The sequence below is a fragment of the Gymnoscopelus microlampas genome (assembly GCF_963454915.1).
Source record: "Gymnoscopelus microlampas genome assembly, chromosome: 22".
Lineage (NCBI taxonomy): Eukaryota > Metazoa > Chordata > Actinopteri > Myctophiformes > Myctophidae > Gymnoscopelus > Gymnoscopelus microlampas.
Window position 1 is genome coordinate 16531111 of NC_139959.1, and position 22111 is coordinate 16553221.

The 22111-nt window shown below is 42.7% G+C and overlaps 1 protein-coding gene across 3 annotated transcripts in view; it reads right to left on the minus strand.

Annotated features, from left to right (window-relative positions):
- Positions 1-705: 705 nt before the first annotated feature.
- The window catches only part of mtrr (5-methyltetrahydrofolate-homocysteine methyltransferase reductase), a 47479-nt gene continuing 26073 nt past the window's right edge, over positions 706-22111 (minus strand). For all 3 annotated transcript variants that reach the window (XM_084048372.1, XM_084048373.1, XM_084048371.1), the window contains exons 13-15: positions 17316-17408; positions 4116-4313; positions 706-2369 (exon numbers count right to left, since the gene is read on the minus strand). In XM_084048372.1, the coding sequence (XP_083904498.1) occupies positions 2225-2369; positions 4116-4313; positions 17316-17408 (436 nt within the window). In that variant the 3' untranslated portion in view covers positions 706-2224. The remainder of the gene's footprint in view (positions 2370-4115; positions 4314-17315; positions 17409-22111) is intronic.

Consider the following 22111-nt stretch of genomic DNA (forward strand, 5'->3'; position numbering starts at 1 on the left):
GGGTGCGTGTGGGCACGTACGTGCGTGTGTACAAACAGAAGGACAGCTTTACTTTCGACAACACTGTATTAAACCAATTATTCGCCAGTGCAGATTGTTCTCCATGGCCATTTTTGTTTACCTGGCTCAAAAACATTATCGAGTGACGCATCGTCCGCAGCGCAAGTGGAGGAGCTTGAAAACATGTTTTTCTCTCCTCGCCGTGCGTACACAAAGAGTGAAAGTACCTTGAAGATTTAATTCTGAGGATCCTTTCTCTCCAGGGCCCTCAGGGACGTCTGCGACGCATTGTTAGCTTGTAGATTGGCTATGTTCATGCACAACACTGGACATAAGAAGAGCAGAAAGCCTTCAGTTAGCAGAAGACACATCCATCTTCTGACCAAAGTCACCTTGAGCAATCAAATTACAACAACGACAACAAATCTATCACTCCTACTCAATCAGAACTCATTATCTTCTGACCTCTTCGAGGTGTCAAGAATAACTTCGGTTCCAGCGACAGCCAATGCAACCACGTTCCAAGCATCACAACTTCCTGCACCCAAACAGGGAATAAAGAGACAAAGATTACAACCTCAGAAATCAATATTTGTTTTAATAAAATAGGCACAGTTACAGTTACAGTTGTTTCAAACCGTTTGTGATCTTTCTGATGTCGGTTGGGGTTGACTCAGCATGGACGATGGTCTGCTGAGTGTTGGGAAAGCAGGCTAGGGAAAAGAGCCGTACTCTACATCAGCAGTGAGACGCATACAGCATAGAGCAGTGGTTCTCAAACATTTTCATATCATGGACCCCCAAATTGGTATGTACTGTATATGGCCGTGGACCCACATTTGAAAAGATTTTGTGCCAGGGACCCCCAGAAGAGAAGATTTGTGATAGATAGATATATTCCAAATCTTTTTTTTTCCAAGATTAAAAAAAAAATCAAAAATGACAGATCTACAGTGAGCTTGTAGATCTGCCATTTTCAAATAGCCAATGTACTATATATATATATATGTATATATATATATAGGATGTAAGTAGTTAAACTGATTTTTATGCTATATTAACTCATTTTGCTGGACCCCAGACCTCACTTTGAGAACCACTGGCATAGAGCATTGTCACGATAAATCATGGCCAATTATTTTCATCTCCAGCAGCCTCATTTATAAAAATGTCCTTTGACTTGATCCTTCCATCATACATAATTTTGACCCGTGATGAAAAATAAAGGGAAATTCCATCTGCGATATAATCATCATCTTGGTTAACGGTGGAAGTCATTTTTTGCTTTTGATATGGTACAACTGGATGACGATGAATGGGACCCGTCGATTTCACTAAGCATGCATAAATGAAGCAAATGGTCTTTTCTTATGATCACATGGTGACTTTTCTACCTAACTTTGGAGTTAAAGGACGACTTCACCGATTTTCAACCTATCTTCATATAATTGGTCCTCACGAATACTCATGATAAAATGGTACCATTTTTTTCTACTTGGTCTGTGTCTCATAGGAGGGCTGTGGACAGTCCAGAAACCCGTCTACCAGTGACATCATCGTTAGGCATGATTTTTTTTTCCAACAAGATTTCACATTTTTTATTTAGATTTTTATTAACACGAGAACAATGGCTTCTTTTATTGCATTGCAACTTTCCAGGAATAGAAAGCCTGCAGTTTCTATTAGCTTGGATTCCCCATTGATGATGTCACTGGTAGACGGGACTCTGAACTGTCCACAGCCCTCCTCTGAGACACAGACCGAGTAGAAAAAAATTGTACCATTTTATCATGAGTATTAGTGAGGACCAATTATATGAAGATAGGTTGAAAATCGGTGAAGTCGTCCTTTAAGGGCAAAAGCTGAGTTGAGTGACTTGCCTCTAATTCACCATAAAACAATTGCAAAAAACCCAAGTTCAATGAACCACAATGAAAAACGAAATGTATGTGTGTTGCAACATGGACTGAAAGTAAAAGCTTTTCCAGAAAGTAGAAGGTGGAGTGGGGGCTCATCGACAGTAAAAGTACTCTTGCACCACATCTAACAGCGGTAATGCCCTGGCCAAGGTCATTTCTGTTCACACACACAACACAGACCAAATGGGTGTAGTTAGCAGATATCCCCAGGCCAGCATGCTGCAATCCATTTCAGTTTAGTTACTTTTAGGTGGCGTAAACTACCTCTGGGCTTCAATACCCACAATTAATGTTCTCATCCGTCTTTATCCCCAGATGTCCTGGAGATAACGTTTCTCTTCTCTCAATCCTGCTAGAATCTTCATTGCCTCCAATTGGTCAAGCTGGAGTTCTGCTCTGATCATCTCGATCAGAGTGTCATTCACATCCTTGGCCATGTTCTTGGCGTCCCTGGTAATGGAAAGAATGTGAATCAGATGATACAAACTTAGCTCAACATTATGACCGTTTTGGTTTGGAAACATCATTTGTGCGCGTGCAAATAATTGTAAAAAAATATATATATATAAATCCAGTCGAAAGACTGTTTCTCTGTACATTCTAGTTAGTACACTCAGTATGTGAGCTGACAGTATAGGCTCTCTGTATGTAGTTTGCTCATTGGTATGACGGAGCAGAGATATTGCTGAGAACTGCTGGGCCATCATTCCAGAGCTTTCAGTGCGATTAATAAGTGACTGCCTGACTTTGGTGTTCTCCTCTCAACACTTTTTACCATGCTGGTTTCCTTGCCGTCTTTTCTGGTTAATTTGCCTCAAATGCAACATGTTATTCCTAAGAGCATTTGTGCCATTTGCTGGCTGTAATGAACTAAAGTCAAGTCAAATCATGCTAGAAAGTGTGCAGATCTCCACCAGGCCAGTTTGGCTACAGAGGGCCCGCATTATTTGATAGGAATAGAATACGAAAAATCGGACTGATACATTTTCATCACATGACTCCAGAGATAATGTGCACCAATTTGTGTGAGGTTTGGATAGAATCTGTGGTAGCAAAATGTGTGTTTTGAAGAAAACTCAAAATGGTAGAAAATCTTGTCAGGTGCAAATGGGATGGGCCTATATGGTGAGCTGCATCATGATCCAAGGATTCCAGGGGCAATAATGTGACACGGCCTGTTATAATGCCACCATGAAGCCGATTTGAAACATTTGGGGTGGAGGTTCTTCCTTAGCCTACAGGGAGTGTGCATTGCAAAGTTTCGAGCAGGTTGGTCCAGCATTGCCTGAGACAAGCTCTTCACAGACAGACAGACTCACAGGACCGAAAACATGATCCCTCGCCTTTCGGCTAGATTAGAACATACCGTAATTAACACCCCCTGATTTTTTATTTATTTATGTACATCAAGTACATGTTTCTAACGCCCTGATAAAGCCCCATGTGGTCACAACACTGGAGTACATCAATTACATTTTCATCTGGTCGTTTTCGACATCAATGAAGGAAGAAACCCGCTCACTGCCAGCTTGCACGGTACAAAGAGCACAATTTTATTTATGTATCATTAAATACATTCACACCGATATGGAACAACTAATCTGAATTGACATGTGATCACATCAAGAGATAACAGCTTGTGCTGACAATCAAGCATTGATTGTCAGCACAGGCTGTTATCTCCTGACCGAAACGTTGCTTCGATAAATAAAACTGTGCTCTTGTACCGTGCATGCTGGCTGTGTGCGGGTTTCTTCCTTCATTGATGTCGCCTGCTGCTTTTAGCCTACGCACCTGCTTTTAACCGTTTTAATCTAGGTGTGCGAAAGCTTTTTTTACACATCTGGCAGTATTCTAAATAACACTGTGAAGTCTCTAAGAGGAAGGCGATAAACGACTGTGATGAGATAAGGGACCGACTCTGTGAAAGTTCTGTGACAATCTTCTTCACGTAAATGTAATTGTATCCGCATGCAAAAAGCCTGTGTGCACAATCACTTTAGTTTTGTCTTTGTAATCCTCTACCGTGACATTTTTTAAAAATATCTGCACTCGGATATATGACAATTATTAAAGTTGTTAAAATGCACCATCAGCAGAATACGGTTTTGTATAAATATGACACAGCACTACAGCATTTAAAACGACCACTACAATCATAATCATCATCATCATCATCATCCAAGTCCATCTCACCCGCAAACGTAGAGGCAGCCGTTTTGTTTGAGCAGGATGTTGGAGACATGTTGGCTGTTAAGAAGCAGGTTGTGTTGGACGTATCTGGGTCCTGGTGGGGAGCCGGTGGTGGTCTCATCCTCCTCCTGAGCGTCTCTGGAGAAACACACCCTGAGGTGGCTCAGAGTACCGCTGGACACAAAGCCCTCAAGCTCCTCTCTGGGGTAAAAGAGAGCATGCGGAGAGGCATCTTGCCGTTAACACCCGAGGTCGATTCTACAATTGCCTTCTGAACCAGTAGTTCTTTCAAGATTCTTCAAAAATGTTTAAAAAAATAGCAGATGTACAAGCTCGCAGTGAGCTTGTACATCTGCTGTTTTTGAATAGCCAACGCAAAAATCTAAAATGACACAGATGCTTCCCCGGTTTTGATGGGTTAAAAAGGAATGTCCACTTTAAATCAAAATATCCTAAATGGAAATTGTAGCGTAAAGATTATCATGATAATGTTGTTAAAGACAAATAGTGAAGAGTCATAATTATGGTAATAAACTTGGTAAATAGTAAATGTATTAACGTAATTAGAACAATCTTATTCCCCATATATTGACCAGCTCAGTGGCCTTGTGGTTAGTGTCAACCCTGAGACTGGGAGGTTGGGGTTCGATCCCCGGCCGGGTCATACCAAAGACCAAAAATGGGACCCTGCTTTGCACTCAGCATCAAAGATTGGATTGGGGGTAACGCTTAGGAAACAGGAGATAAGCTCCTGCCCTGTGGGCCTCAGGGCTCTGCAAGGCTTGCTGCTTACTTATACCCCATATTATGGGGACATTCCCTGGTTTACAGCTAATTTTCTACTCTAAAATGATATAAGCAGTTCAAAGATATTAAAGGTGCACTATGTAACTTTTTTTTGTGATTACAATGTTATTTTATCCAACCTGTATGGTAGAGTATGTTAATACAATATAACTTCTACAATCGATTTGGGGTGGTTGTATTTGGTCTCCCTGCTGTTCTACTCAGACATGCAGTACAGATCCTGTGTCTTCACAAGAGGTACTGTCTGAAGGTCAAAATTCAATTTCTGCCCTGAGCAAGCAGGCAGGCTCTATTAGCTCAGTGGTAAAAATGTCAGCACTTGCGCAGGAGATCCGGCTTCAAAGCCGGGGTAGAAAAGTAGCTTTTCTAGATTATACGTTCAATCATTTATTATAGACGTCCCATCTGATTTCTTTGGTAAGAACAAAATATTTCATCTTGGCATAAGCTTGGCAAAAAGGGGTTTTCATATGCAAAGTTCAGTCACTGTTATGCACATCAATCATCCTCCTAGTCTTGGAGCTAGCTGTAACCTTGCTTCCTGTTAGGGTGCTTGGGAGTCTAATGTCTCTGTGTTTTTAACAGGATGGTTATGGGGAAGGAAGGAAGGCAGGAAGGAATGAGCGAAGTAAGTAACAAGGGATCAAGAGAAATAGGTGAGCAGTGAGCAGACACACACACCTTAGCAGACACACACACTGTTGCTCAATGATCAAAGGTGAAGTGAAATTTATCTATATTGAAGGTATTTTCCATGGTAGTCTCTTGTTTTGCAGAAATCTCTAGACTTCGTCATTTTTCAATAATACATGAAGGCCACGGTATGAATACAGAGGGAAGGAATTAGTGCCGTCGTTGCCTTTGTTCTCTCACTTTCATTTAGTCCCATTGGAGACTGACCAGGTACGCTTACATTTATCTGGGTAGTCATTATAAAAAGCTCACCAAAACTATTGACCAAATTCTGCGATATCATCCGCCTATCACCCCTCCTAGTTATTAGTCCATCTGCTACGCGAGACTAACTAGGGTTCTCCATTTCTCACTTCTGTGATTAAGAAGTCTTTTTGAAAGTAAAAATGAATCGATGAAATAGCATGGCTGGACCTGACAGCAGTGTTTTGGGGGCACCATCTGCCTCTCAATCATCACCGACTGTCATATCAACCAGTGATGATTTAGACTTATGGTTGTACTTTCTGGTCGGGCTGGGCGATATATGACTTCAAATCAGATTGTTCAATTAACCCATTAAGACCTGGAACTGTATCATTTTTAGATTTGAGCTAAAAAGCATTATTTTACACTTTGGGCTATTCAAAAATAGCAGATATACAAGCTTGTAGATCTGCTATTTTTGAAAATTCGTGAAAATGTGTGCAAATCTTTGAATATATATATTTTTAAAGCGAACATTTTTAACTCAAATCTTTGCTTCTGGGGGTCCCTGGAACAACATATCCGCGGCCAAATACATATAATTTTGGGGGTCCTTGACATGAAAAAGATTGAGCACCACTGATATAGAATCCAGGAGGAGCGAGATCCGATACCGACCTCGACGTTGCCATGCCATCGTCGAAACGCTACTGACGGCGTCGGTAACGTCGTGACGCAACCGACCGAACAACCGACGGTCAGTAGCGTCGCGACGCAACCGACCGAACAACCGACGGACCGACCGAACAACCGACGGACCGACCGAACAACCGACCGAGCCGCGGAGTCCTTCACGCACCAGGCAACGTCAATTTCCATCCGATCCATCGACCTTATCTGCGCTCTTCTGGCGCAGCCCCCCCCCCCCCCCACCTGCGTGACCCCCCCCCCCCCGGGACCCCCCCCCCCCGGGACCCCCCCCCGGGACGCCCCCCCGCCCAAGGGGTGGATAGTAATAATTGTATATTTTGCGCATTTGATCCAGAGTAGTTGAGATTTGATTCGGCCATATCTTTCTGAATGTAACTTGTATTTTTATAATTGTATTTTTTATATGATCTGTAAAGTTTATATTTTCATTTGCTACCAGGCATGAATTCATTATAATTTATTATATATATTTTTCCTTATTTTCTTTCTTTATTTACACGTGCGTAATAAACGAAGCATTTTGAGATTTCATCCGCCCAGATCTTTATGAATTTTACTTGAATTATTATAATTTTAATGTTTATATGATCCGTACATTTTATATTTTCATGTGGTATCAGGCATGAATTTATTTTATTATTTTATTTCATGTATTTACATGCGCGCAATTACACGCATCCAACTATTGGACTCAGCTCTGGGGACACGGTGCGGCTGCAGAGTTTACCTTGCAACATATATGATAGAGCAACTTAAGTGCCTGCAGAACTTAATAATATAAGCACACTTATTCTCCAGGCAGACAGACAGAAACAGTCTGTCTGTCTGTCTGTCTGTCTGTCTGTCTGTCGGTATATTATGTTACGAGCGACCAGAGTCGCTGTCCTGGCGGAGACCGCGGAGTCCTTCATGCCACCAGGCAACGTCAATTTCCATCCGATCCATCGACCATATCTGCGCTCTTCTGGCCCCCCCCCCCCCCCCCCCCCCCACCCACCGGGACCCCCCCCCGGACCCCCCCTCGGCCCAGGGTTTCACTCCTAATAATGTTGTATTTTGCGCATTATTGACACAGAGGTTGAGATCTGTCATTCATTTCCACGCGCGTATACGCACGTATCTATCTATCTATCTGTCTGTCTATCTATCTATATATCTATCTATCTATCTATCTATCTGTCAATTAAACTATCATCTGTCACAAGGGTTTTCAGCCCAAGGACCCCCTGAGAGAGAGATGAAGCCGGGACCCCCTCTATATAAGCTCACAACGTCTTGCGCTTTGAGACGAGCTTCTAGATCTGCTTGTGGATCTGTATAGTATAGAGTATATTATGGTGGAGAAATTGAGGCTATTCAAGGATTATTATTATTATTATTATTATTATTATATATTATATATTATTATTATTTGGTCCATGAGTCGAATCGACAGCAGCTATATTTATTTTATTTTAATGTCAATAAAATGTATTCTCTAAATATTATAGGCTACTAATATTTCCTGAATGAATTAACTTGGTAAATAGGGTCGGGATGACATGTTGCTATAGTCATTAATTACCCCAACCAACATCAAAGTTACCGTGCATTATCATTAAATCAAATAAAAGTTTATTATTACATCTGTCTTGCCTGTATGTCCTTTCACGAAAGCAATTGGCACTACTTTATTTAGTGTCCAAGCATTTGGAGAGATTCAGTTTTAACCTATAACTCATCTCTGAAGTGTCTATGTTACTTCTGTGTATTAATTATGAGTTGATTAATACTCAATAAAATGATACATGTTGAAATGTAACTTTCGGATCAGTGCGCATCATGCGCTGTAATTTCTCCTTCACTTTGCTGCCCAAAAATAGCTGATCTACAAGCTCACAACGCATCAGCGGGACGTTTTGAGGAAATCCGATATTTTTGGAGAAGCTCTTCTGTCTATTTAAATGTTCTGTATGAGTCATAATAGTAGCCTGGTTATTAATCTACAATCACCATTAACGCCGTTGATGAAATGACTGAGCGCGTGTCTGAGCGCATGTCAGGGTGTGTGTTTGTGTGTGTGTGTGTGTGTGTGTGTGTGTGTGTGTGTGTGTGTGTGTGTGTGTGTGTGTGTGTGTGTGTGTGTGTGTGTGTGTGTGTGTGTGTGTGTGTGTGTGTGTGTGTGTGTGTCTATCTCCAGCAATGTACCGCTTGCCTACAGCCCCGCCCCTAAACCCACAAAAATATACAATATAGAGGGGGTCCCTGCTTAATCTTTCTCTCAGCTAGGGGGTCCTTGGGCTGAAAACCCTTGTGACAGATGATAGCCGTTTGAAAATCGCGCAAGAATTAACAGCTAAACTGTTGATAAATAGATAGATAGACAGACAGACGAACAGACAGACAGACAGACAGACAGACAGACAGACCCAGGCCGTGGGAGGCACTCAATCACACTAACCGATGCGCTTTCTTAATTATAATATATAAGAATAATAATTATAATAATCCTACACTTCGCATATATAAATTATTATATTATGACCATACACTAACCACTTCCGACCTATGTTATACGCTATTTGAAAATAGCAGATCTACAAGCTCACAATAACGAAGCTTGTAGATCTGCTATTTGTTGAACAATCACCGCGTTGGGACCGCGTTGGGGGGGTGGCAGCTGTACCGCTGGAGATAGATAGTTAGATAGATAGATAGATAGATAGATAGATAGATAGATAGATAGATAGATAGATAGATAGATAGATAGATAGATAGATAGATAGATAGATAGATAGATAGATAGATAGATGTTTAGATAGATTTAAAGATAGACAGACAGACACACAGACACGCCTTTTTTTAGGGTAATTTTATTTCATTTTTCATTTCTGAAACAGCTCCATTGGCAGCGCAAAGGTGGAGCTTGGGGGTCCCTAATAAAACCACCAAAAAGGTTAGACTACAATGGGCTATATATATGTAAAGTCGACGTTGTGTATTATTATTTACGTGCGTAATTACGCGCGTCGCAAAAATCTGATTGATATCGTTAGATAAAGTTCATAATTAAATATAATATATTCATGACTGATACCAAATGAAAATATAAACTTCAAAGATCATAGAAACATTAAAATTATAAGAATTCAAGTACAATTGGCAGAGATATGGCCTAATCAAATCTCAACCGCTGTCTGTCTCGTGCACAAATTATGCTGACCTACAATAGTTATGAGTGACCCCCTGGGCTTGGTGGAGGGGCTCCGGGGGGGGGGGGGGGGGGGGGGGGTCTCGGGGTGGCACGGGGATAGCTTGTGGGGGCTAGCCTACAGTGGGATGTACAGTACACGTTGTGTATGATTATGTTACGTGCGTAGTTACTTTGAAAAATCATGTGCGGCATCCAAGAGCATCAAAGAGCAGATCCAAGGCAGCAGACTCTGTATCGCGCTGCAGAGCTTGTTGATCGGGGGGGGGCACGCAGGTGGGGGGGGGGCACGCAGGTGGGGGGGGGGGGGGGGGGGGCTGCGCCAGAAGAGCGCAGATATGGTCGATAAATTGACGTTGCGGTGCCATGAAGGATCGACTCCATGGATGGCCACCGACGGAGTCAACCAACGGCGTCGGTTTCGTCGGTTGGCTCTCGACGGCGTCGGTTGCGTTGGTTGTGCGTCGCAACGCTACCGACGCCGTCATTAGCGTCGCGCCGCTACTGACGGCGTCGCTACTGACCGACGCCGTCAGTAGCGTCGCGCCGTTACTGACGGCGTCGCTACTGACCGACGCCGTCAGTAACGGTGCGACGCTACTGACGGCGTCGGTACCGTTGCGACGCACAACCAACTTAACCGACGCCGTCGAGAGTCAGCATAATTTGTGCAGGAGACAGAGAGCGGTTGAGATTTGATTAGGCCATATCTCTGCCAATTGTACTTGAATTCTTATAATTTTAATGTTTCTATGATCTTTCAAGTTTATATTTTCATTTGGTATCAGTCATGAATATATTATATTTAATTATGAACTTTATCTAACGATATCAATCAGATTTTTGCGACGCGCGTAATTACGCACGTAACATAATAATACACAACGTCGACTTTACATATATATAGCCCATTGTAGTCTAACCTTTTTGGTGGTTTTATTAGGGACCCCCAAGCTCCACCTTTGCGCTGCCAATGGAGCTGTTTCAGAAATGAAAAATGAAATAAACTTACCCTAAAAAAAGGCGTGTCTGTGTGTCTGTCTGTCTATCTTTAAATCTATCTAAATATCTATCTATCTATCTATCTATCTATCTATCTATCTATCTATCTATCTATCTAACTATCTATCTATCTATCTATCTATCTATCTATCTATCTATCTAACTATCTATCTCCAGCGGTACAGCTGCCACCCCCCCAACGCGGTCCCAACGCGGTGATTGTTCAACAAATAGCAGATCTACAAGCTTCGTTATTGTGAGCTTGTAGATCTGCTATTTTCAAATAGCGTATAACATAGGTCGGAAGTGGTTAGTGTATGGTCATAATATAATAATTTATATATGCGAAGTGTAGGATTATTATAATTATTATTCTTATATATTATAATTAAGAAAGCGCATCGGTTAGTGTGATTGAGTGCCTCCCACGGCCTGGGTCTGTCTGTCTGTCTGTCTGTCTGTCTGTCTGTCTGTCTGTCTGTCTGTCTGTCTGTCTGTCTGTCTGTCTGTCTGTCTGTCTGTCTGTCTGTCTGTTCGTCTGTCTGTCTATCTATCTATTTATCAACAGTTTAGCTGTTAATTCTTGCGCGATTTTCAAACGGCTATCATCTGTCACAAGGGTTTTCAGCCCAAGGACCCCCTAGCTGAGAGAAAGATTAAGCAGGGACCCCCTCTATATTGTATATTTTTGTGGGTTTAGGGGCGGGGCTGTAGGCAAGCGGTACATTGCTGGAGATAGACACACACACACACACACACACACACACACACACACACACACACACACACACACACACACACACACACACACACACACACACACACACACACACACACACACAAACACACACCCTGACATGCGCTCAGACACGCGCTCAGTCATTTCATCAACGGCGTTAATGGTGATTGTAGATTAATAACCAGGCTACTATTATGACTCATACAGAACATTTAAATAGACAGAAGAGCTTCTCCAAAAATATCGGATTTCCTCAAAACGTCCCGCTGATGCGTTGTGAGCTTGTAGATCAGCTATTTTTGGGCAGCAAAGTGAAGGAGAAATTACAGCGCATGATGCGCACTGATCCGAAAGTTACATTTCAACATGTATCATTTTATTGAGTATTAATCAACTCATAATTAATACACAGAAGTAACATAGACACTTCAGAGATGAGTTATAGGTTAAAACTGAATCTCTCCAAATGCTTGGACACTAAATAAAGTAGTGCCAATTGCTTTCGTGAAAGGACATACAGGCAAGACAGATGTAATAATAAACTTTTATTTGATTTAATGATAATGCACGGTAACTTTGATGTTGGTTGGGGTAATTAATGACTATAGCAACATGTCATCCCGACCCTATTTACCAAGTTAATTCATTCAGGAAATATTAGTAGCCTATAATATTTAGAGAATACATTTTATTGACATTAAAATAAAATAAATATAGCTGCTGTCGATTCGACTCATGGACCAAATAATAATAATATATAATATATAATAATAATAATAATAATAATAATAATCCTTGAATAGCCTCAATTTCTCCACCATAATATACTCTATACTATACAGATCCACAAGCAGATCTAGAAGCTCGTCTCAAAGCGCAAGACGTTGTGAGCTTATATAGAGGGGGTCCCGGCTTCATCTCTCTCTCAGGGGGTCCTTGGGCTGAAAACCCTTGTGACAGATGATAGTTTAATTGACAGATAGATAGATAGATAGATAGATATATAGATAGATAGACAGACAGATAGATAGATAGATACGTGCGTATACGCGCGTGGAAATGAATGACAGATCTCAACCTCTGTGTCAATAATGCGCAAAATACAACATTATTAGGAGTGAAACCCTGGGCCGAGGGGGGGTCCGGGGGGGGGGTCCCGGTGGGTGGGGGGGGGGGGGGGGGGGGGGGCCAGAAGAGCGCAGATATGGTCGATGGATCGGATGGAAATTGACGTTGCCTGGTGGCATGAAGGACTCCGCGGTCTCCGCCAGGACAGCGACTCTGGTCGCTCGTAACATAATATACCGACAGACAGACAGACAGACAGACAGACAGACAGACAGACTGTTTCTGTCTGTCTGCCTGGAGAATAAGTGTGCTTATATTATTAAGTTCTGCAGGCACTTAAGTTGCTCTATCATATATGTTGCAAGGTAAACTCTGCAGCCGCACCGTGTCCCCAGAGCTGAGTCCAATAGTTAGATGCGTGTAATTGCGCGCATGTAAATACATGAAATAAAATAATAAAATAAATTCATGCCTGATACCACATGAAAATATAAAATGTACGGATCATATAAACATTAAAATTATAATAATTCAAGTAAAATTCATAAAGATCTGGGCGGATGAAATCTCAAAATGCTTCTTTTATTACGCACGTGTAAATAAAGAAAGAAAATAAGGAAAAATATATATAATAAATTATAATGAATTCATGCCTGGTAGCAAATGAAAATATAAACTTTACAGATCATATAAAAAATACAATTATAAAAATACAAGTTACATTCAGAAAGATATGGCCGAATCAAATCTCAACTACTCTGGATCAAATGCGCAAAATATACAATTATTACTATCCACCCCTTGGGCGGGGGGGCGTCCCGGGGGGGGGGTCCCGGGGGGGGGGGGGTCCCGGGGGGGGGGGGGGTCACGCAGGTGGGGGGGACAGGTGGGGGGGGGGGGGGGCTGCGCCAGAAGAGCGCAGATAAGGTCGATGGATCGGATGGAAATTGACGTTGCCTGGTGCGTGAAGGACTCCGCGGCTCGGTCGGTTGTTCGGTCGGTCCGTCGGTTGTTCGGTCGGTCCGTCGGTTGTTCGGTCGGTCCGTCGGTTGTTCGGTCGGTTGCGTCGCGACGCTACTGACCGTCGGTTGTTCGGTCGGTTGCGTCGCGACGTTACCGACGCCGTCAGTAGCGTTTCGACGATGGCATGGCAACGTCGAGGTCGGTATTGGATCTCGCTGTCTCTCATAGAAACATACGTTTTTCAGAAAACTGTTGGGATTTAGGAGACATGTAGAATCGCCTTCAGGTCTCAATGGGTTAACCTATGGTTATTGGTTCTAAATATCGGTTTTGATATACCACAACAGTCGCAGGGCTCCAAGAGCCAGACCTGTCTGAGACCCTGCTGTGTTCGCACAGCAAACAGCCCGTGGCAATATTCCCGGAGTCAAGACTAGAAGGGTGTGTGGACGTGTGAGTGAGCACAACAGAGAGAATTGGACATTTGTTGTTTCCAGAGTGCACAACAAGTCTATTGTACTGCTGCTGGCGCACATTCTCATTCTGTCTGCATAAATATTGTTTTCATCAAAAGCCAGATACACTGTACTTATCCATATTAAATTAAATACATTTTAATTGGATACCACGCTTGCGGCAAGGGTTGATTTCGTTGCTCTCGGAGATGCAAGCAATCTGGGATTGTTTTTTTTCCCTTTTTTTTATCCTGCTGCAGGTGTATATTTTTTGTATTCCCATCTATGCAAAGTGAAAACACATCCTCACTGACTCGTACAAGAGACGGACGTAATCACACTGGTCAACACTCCAGGGGGTTTGTGCATCAGAAATTCCCACTTATCGACAAAACCCTGCTGCGAACAAACACAGAGCTACCTGGCTGTGAGTTGGAGATTTAACCCATTAAAACCGCGAAAGCATCAGTGTCATTTTAGATTTTAGCTATTCAAAAATAGCAGATCTACAAGCTCATAGAACGTCACTTCGTGCCGCGCTGCGAGTCTATAGATCTGCTATTTTTGAAAAATCTTGATAATTTGTGCAAATCTTTGAATATATACATTTTTAAAGCGAACATTTTTTACTCAAATCTTTGCTTCTGGGGTCCCTGGAACAAAATATTTTGAGATGGGGGTCGGGGGCCAAATACATATCATTTTTCTTGACATAAAAAAGTGTGAGCACCACTGATACAGCAACAGAAAACTTCTAGAAAACTAGAAGACATTAGAATCGGCCTCAGGTCTTCATGGGTTAATGGGGAGATAGAGGAAACACGAGAGAACAAACAAGGACCTCTGTGATCTGTTTCTCTGTGATTAAAGATGTTAATCCATGCATGGCGTTTAATCCTGTGACAGGATTTAGTTTCTGATTACATGTCTGCCATTGACTGGGTACACCGGTCAATTAGCATTTAGCCAGGATGAATTAACTCATTGACTGCTCAGGACAACTTATGACAAGACATCGTCCAAACGCCCACACTGCCTAGGACGACTTATAGCGACTTTTTGTTTTTTAGTGGTTTTATAAAATATTGCGCTGTTCTCTATCACCCGAGTGATATCACTTTCAGTTTCTACTCACAACAAGGATCCGGAAATAACATCATCCGAAGATTTCCACCTCCGTCCACTTCCTGTTTAGCTTTTGCATGAAAACAGCTGTATCTTGGGTTGACTTTTTACCCCTGCATTTCACGAGACATGGTATTTTCAACGTGCTGCTGCAAGAGAAGGCGCCGTCACGGTTGGAATGATTTTCATCTGGGCGACGCACACTGATACCGCGCGTGTTTACAAACAACCGGATGAGCGATAATAATGGATCAATTTTTTTAATGAAGAAAAGCGTGCATTTTTGGCGAGGGATGGTATATTCACATGCTGTTAGAAGACAAGGGGGGCGTCGCGGTTGGAATATTTTTTCTCTGGGCAACGCACACGGATACTGTGTGTGTTTATAAATGGTCGGACAAGCGATCATAATGAATATACATTTTCTGTGACCAGTTGAAAGGTTAAAAAAACAAATATTGCTGGCAGTGGGCAAACACAGCTAGAAATAAGTCTGGCAGTGAATAAGTTAAGAATAATTTATCTTTGATCAGTAGTCCAATGATATACTCACAGGTTAGCTAATACCTCTGTTATAATGATACTAAGTATTTGCAGACTTTTAGTTATGTGCTGTGTAGACTGTATATGCTTAGTTAAACTTTGGGAGAGGAGGCTGCCACTGTCATGATTGAGCACAGCCGGTGAGACAGACAGTGTGGGGGAGAGAGTTGTTAAGAGTGACTATTTTCAGTAGCCATGCAGTGGGAAATCAGCTTGGGATGGGCACATTAAAATGAACTAAATATAATTTTTGTGAGGCAGGTCGTCGCGGACCCCCAGCCCCAGGTGTGACAGGTGTGTGTGACGACGCGGTCATTTACGAACCGACATGGAATCGTTGGCACCCACAACGGTGCCAACGATGAGAAGTTGATATTTAACCCATTAAAACCTGGAACTGGGTCATTTTTAGATTTGAGCTAAAAAAGCATTATTTTACACTTTGGCTATTCAAAAATAGCAGATATACAAGCTCATAGCGCGGCACCGAGTGCCGCGCTATGAGCTTGTAGATCTACTATTTTAGAAAAATCGTGAAAATGTGTGAAAATCTTTGAATATATATTGTTTTAAAGCGAACATTTTTAACTCAAATCATTGCTTCTGGGGGTCCCTGGAACAACATATTTTGAGATGGGGGTCGGCGGCCAAATACATATAATTTTGGGGGTCGTTGACATGAAAAAGATTGAACACCACTGATATAGAAACCTAAGTTTTTCATAAAACTGTTGGGGTTTAGGACACATGTAGAATCAATCGGCTTCAGGTCTTAATGGGTTAAGCTGTTTGAGCTAAGCTATGTGTGCTAATAACACAACCTGGAATCAAACATTGCACGTGTCAATGTGCATGCTAGTGCTATGAAGATGATATCCAAAGCGCCCTCCCGCTCATAAAACCCAGTGTGTGTGGACACGGGCCCTAAATGAAAGTCCTTTATAAGTTTGCAGTGTATTGTGTGTTGTGGCGTTCAGTCTGCGTGGCAGACAGGCAGTGTGTGTCCAGCGGCTAGAGATGATCATCCCATAGCTTGCAAATCTGCAACCATGGCGACAGATCCCATAGGCCGAACTGCCAATCTCCTGTGTTTACACAAAAACGCGAATAAACGGCTTTAAAAAAGGAGGAGAAGCATGTGGAACAGACGGTGTGTCGTGTGATGGACAGAGGTTTCTTTAATTATACGTAGGATAAGGTGAACAGTCTGAAGGAGAGACTAGGTTGTACTGATTCTAACCCTTGTGAACTGATAAGTAACTAGAGAGGGGTGCTCTGTGGAGCACAGAACTGGGCGGCCTACCGAAGGCTGTGCAAGTCATGGGTTGCAGCTGCCAGGACCCGAGGAAGCTGTGGGAGAAATACCATTTCTAAGACATACAGTACAACTCTTCCCAATTGTGGCACCAGAAGTGAAAGCGCTTTTAGAGGTGCGCTCTATAGAGGCCCCTCAACAAGCAATTCTAATTTGGGGTTGATTGGATGTTGCGTTCATGATGTATGTTTTATTTTAATAAAACATTGTCCTCCGTCCCGATAATAAAGGTCAATAGGTCTGTGGGTTTGTAAAGTGGTGTAGGTGCCTTTCAACAGTCCTCAAGTGCGTGTGTGTTTGTGTGTGCGTGCACGCGTGCGTACATGCATGAGTGTGTGCGTGTGTGTGTATCAATCATTGGTGTCAACCACCACTGTCACACAAGAGGGACATAAATCTAACTTACCTGAAAAGGTAGTCTCGGTCTTTGTGGCGACAGCCAAAGAACAGCCAGGTCTCACCAAACAGCGCCTCAGGCTTCATCTGCCTCTCCTTCTCCCTAAAAGGCAATTAGAGAATCTCAGTGGTCAATCAATATCAAGAAACAGCTAGACTGGAGAGAGAACAGAGTCCTTTAACTTCTGTCTGCAGAGAAAATCGACCAAGCACCACAATATCCTAACCTAACGCATAGGAATGAGTGTGTGTGCTGCAATGAGGATATTACTATTATTAAATAACCCACAAACAGCAAGATGGATCGCATCACCATAAACTGTTGCTAAACTGGCTCAAGTTCTCGGCGGTGCGTGCATGAGAGTACACGACACGTGTGCATGCACAGACGTGTCTTTTCAACTGCACTTGCATGTGAAACCACGCTGTAAAAGTTATTCCTCTTGTGGCCCGCAAATCTGGCATGGCTCCCAGAATGCTTTGCAAATAATGGCAGCGTGATGGCACCAAGCACCGAGGATGCTGCTATCTATGCTGCACACCTGCTGGGACTGTGACAGCACCGTGCAGATAACAACAGTTGACCCCCAACCTTTTACAATGCCATTAGTCAGGTGACCCTCTGAAGGGCCAGGCCTTATCTGTTATCCCCATCTGGCAAAGGGGGACAGAAGGATGAAAAGAGAGAGAAAAGGATAAAAAAGAGAGAGGAATGTTGCTGAAATTACCAAAGGGGACAATGGGTCCTGTGGATGTCACAGAGAGGCATGAAGATTGGGGCCTTTGTGCCGTGTCGCTGCACCTTGAGGATAAGACTTCTGCTTCCACTGCTCCCCAACCTGCGCCATTCATATACTGAATGAATCAGGTGTCCCCCCCCCCCCCCCCCCCCCCCCAAAAAAAAGTGCTGAATTCTCTGTGGTCACAATAACAAAATGGCAGCCAAGTGTCACAATTGATGGAGTTGTATGGTGCCTAAAAAGGTATTAAAAGAGTGATGACAGCTATTCTGTGGCAGGACAAAATTGCGTGCGGTCTGAATAAGCATAATAGACAAAGCCTCGCCTCAATGAATTTGAAGGGACGTTTTTGTACACATAAGTTTGTCTCAACTTTGTGCTAGTAGAATGGGGTCAGGTTAGATAGCTGCATGGCAGAGTTGCTCGGAACGCTCTGATCCCCAACCATTAGCATCCTGGATGAGATTCTTCAGATGTGCAAACAGCCCCCCCAAGTAAACTCATTTTAGCGGGTTCGTCTATCTCCTCTCCTCGCCTGCCCCGGAGGGATCAATACCAATATGAAAAACCAGGATCCCATTCTGAGCAGACCACACCAGCGGCATCTCCAGAATACAAATTATATTGCATAGCCAACACTGACACAGTCTGCAACACAGTCCCAAAGGGGACAGCAGCATTGCCAGCGCACTACATTTGGGGGCGGCCACCTTTCAGTGCCATTCAGAGGAACAGCGGGTAGAAGGAAAGTGCAATGGATGCTGAGGTAAAGACATGGTAAACACTGCGATTACTTCTATATACAGATGTAAATATTTATTTTTGGCCTTTTAGTGCATTTATTTCAAACAGACAGAGAAGCAGAGAAGACAGGAAAGGTGGGAGAGAGAAAGGGGGGATGACATGCAGTAAAGGGCCCCGGGTGAGTTTCGAACCCGGGACAGCTGTGGGAAGGACTGTAGCCTTGTTTATGTAGCTCTGACTCTGTGATCCACCGGGGCACGCCGCACTGCGATGATCCCAAATCGTGTTCAGTGGTGAGGATACGATTTGCTGCTCTGTGTGGGTCGATGGGAGAGTCTCTCAAGTCAATGATAAAATAAACAAATAAACCGTGCACACAACAATAACTCACAACTTAATAACTAACTTGACAGTGCAGCACAATTCCATATACATTTTTACTTCTCTGCATGGCCAATTTACAATGCATTTAGCACAACAGTCCAATTGTAATCAGCCATTTGACTGATAAATGGAAACAAATACACACACGCGCACAGACACACACAAGACACATGCAGATACCTTTGAATTGGCAAACTGTCTCATTGCGCCCGTTAACAAGGTCCAAGCAACTAGTTAGTTGATATAAAAACCTAATGGTACAAAAGCTTAATGATATCCCTTTAACTATACGCACTACAGCCTACATAGAAAGGTTTCCCAATATCGAGATTGTGAGAATCTCATGCCCCATTACTCATTTTTACACTCAGACTGCAATCAATACCAGACTGCCCGGGGTCTTCTCAACATCTCCAGATACTACAGACTCAAGCGTTTCCTCTTGACCTTTCAGCTGTTCCCTACTTACACTTGTTACTATAGCTACAAACTAGCACAAAGAAAGGACTTTCAAAAACACGCATCGATTGACAAAGGTGGAGGTGGAAGTGCGTGTGTGTGTGTGTGTGTGTGTGTGTGTGTGTGTGTGTGTGTGTGTGTGTGTGTGTGTGTGTGTGTGTGTGTGTGTGTGTGTGTGTGTGTGTGTGCACGCGTGGCTTAGAGATTGGAGAATGGAAGTGTCCCTGTGTTGTTTTGCTGCTAGCTCGGACCTTAAGGCAGCATACATCATCCTGCTGACAAAATGGTGATTGTTATCTCTTATCAGAATGCAGCATCAGCAGTGGGTTCTTTGCTTGGAATCTCGAGTCAGATTGTGTACACCGCCGTGCCCCATGACAGCTTTTCACGTTCCGCCGACACAATGCACAGCTGGTAGGGGACACAGAGAGAGACAGACATCGGGGGAGATAGGAAGATGGAAAAAGAAAAAAGATGGAGACGAAGTAAGGTGTGCTTGATGGATGCTTTCATATGGCTTCCTCTTCCCACGTGGCACATCAAAAAATTATAATAATTGAGCCCAACTAATGCCAGATTTTTGGGTACGATGCCAATTCCCATTTTGGAGACGACCAATTACCAATGTTTTGACCAATATTTTGTTAAAAAGTGACAAAGCTTGAAATCTATTTGCTTGAAATCTCTATTTCTATAACTACATGCTTGAATTTCAAATCTGGGGTCTGGTAGTTCACAGAGAAGACATAAGCGGCACTTCTTTTTTTTTACATCATGACAAGGTCCCGTGCAGATATCAATGAACCAGCTGTACACCATGTTTACCGTTATCATTGTTTATGAGAAATTAAATTGCAAATTATTAAGTCACTTGGCTGAGGTTAAAAGACCCAAAACTGTTTATAAGGTCTGTGTCTGAACAATCTGGGAACCCATCGGCAAAAAAAAGAAAAATGAATATGCTGCAGAGCTCTGAATCTGTCTTGAGAGATTAGTGTCTGATAAATACACTTGAACATTCTCTTTCTCTCCCATGAAGCTTCATTTGGACTGGTGCTTGTACCATCCATGTCTTCAATAACTTCTCTGACTTGTAGCCTATGTTATGGCTACTCAAAGCATTTGTGAGAAAGATCAAGGATTTGATATCATAGGCTATTATAGTAGCTTACTGTACAGGACATCAAAGCAAAGTTATAACTACAGACAAAAAACAACTCACAGAGAAGTAAATTCACCCAGACATGGTTGAGAGCAGCCTATTAGACAAACTTATTGATCGGACACAGACTTCAGATCGCATATATTGTGTGCAGAAAGTAGTGTCCGGGTTTGTTACCATAATGACTGTAATAGATGTGGCCAGTCGGCCGCGGTGTAATAATAATTCAAATGTCCTGTCTACCAGAACACGTCCACTCAAGCTCAACCTCTCATCTCTTATCTCCAGAAAGCTGTGTGACCACCTCAGTCCCTAAGCTAGCTGTCATCAATGATTTTGTGTCACACAGGTAAAGGCAATTTTCACCCCCAGTTAGCCGCCCATTGTCTATCTATGCCCGTCACAATTATTACATCACCACAATTATTTGAGATAATCACAATTATCTTGCATAATCGGCAGAATCGTTTCCAATCATCTATGAATGGATGTGTTGAAACATTTTCATAAATACTCTAAACATTTCAAAAAAGAAATAGCCAATCTACAAGCACACATCAAGATGTGACGCGTGGTGAGCTTGTTGATCTGCTACTTTAGCTCGTTATTATATATATTTGAGAGTATAACATATATATTAACTACAAAAAGTGCTCCTCGGAGCACAGGTCTCCGCCAGGTCAGTAGGTTATTGTAGCCTCCTGGTGGAACTATAGTAGGCCAATGTGAAAAGGGTGCCATTTCTTCCTAGGCCTTTCATTGTGTTTAGCAAAAATCGACCTGCTGGTGGTGCTATAACAGGCCAATGTGAAAAGGGTGGCATTTCTTCCTCGGCCTAGTGCGAATGTGAGAGCAAGATTTCACGGAAATCGCACACTGCATTCATGATTTGGGGCATTTTGTTCAAAACGAAGAAATCCTGCAAACTTTGGAAGCCAATGTTAGCCAATCAGGATAGAATATGAAAAATCTGACAAAATCTGAGGGAGTAATATCAAAGAAATTGACAAAAGTCAGCCTCCTGGTAGCGCTATAAAAGGCAGATGTGAAAATGTTCAAGTGGCATTTCTTCCTCGGTCTAGTGGGAATGTTCGTGCACAATTTCACGGAAATCGCATGCTGCGTTCATGATTTGAGGTATTTTGTTCAAAACGGACCAATCCTGCAAACAAGATCCGTCTTGATCACATGACTATAGAGATACTGTGTACCAATTAGCGCGATGTTCGGACAAAATCTGTAGGAGTAATATAAAAATCGGCCTCCTGGTGGCGCTATAACAGGCTGATCTGAAAAATGCGGGGCAGAGGTTCTGCT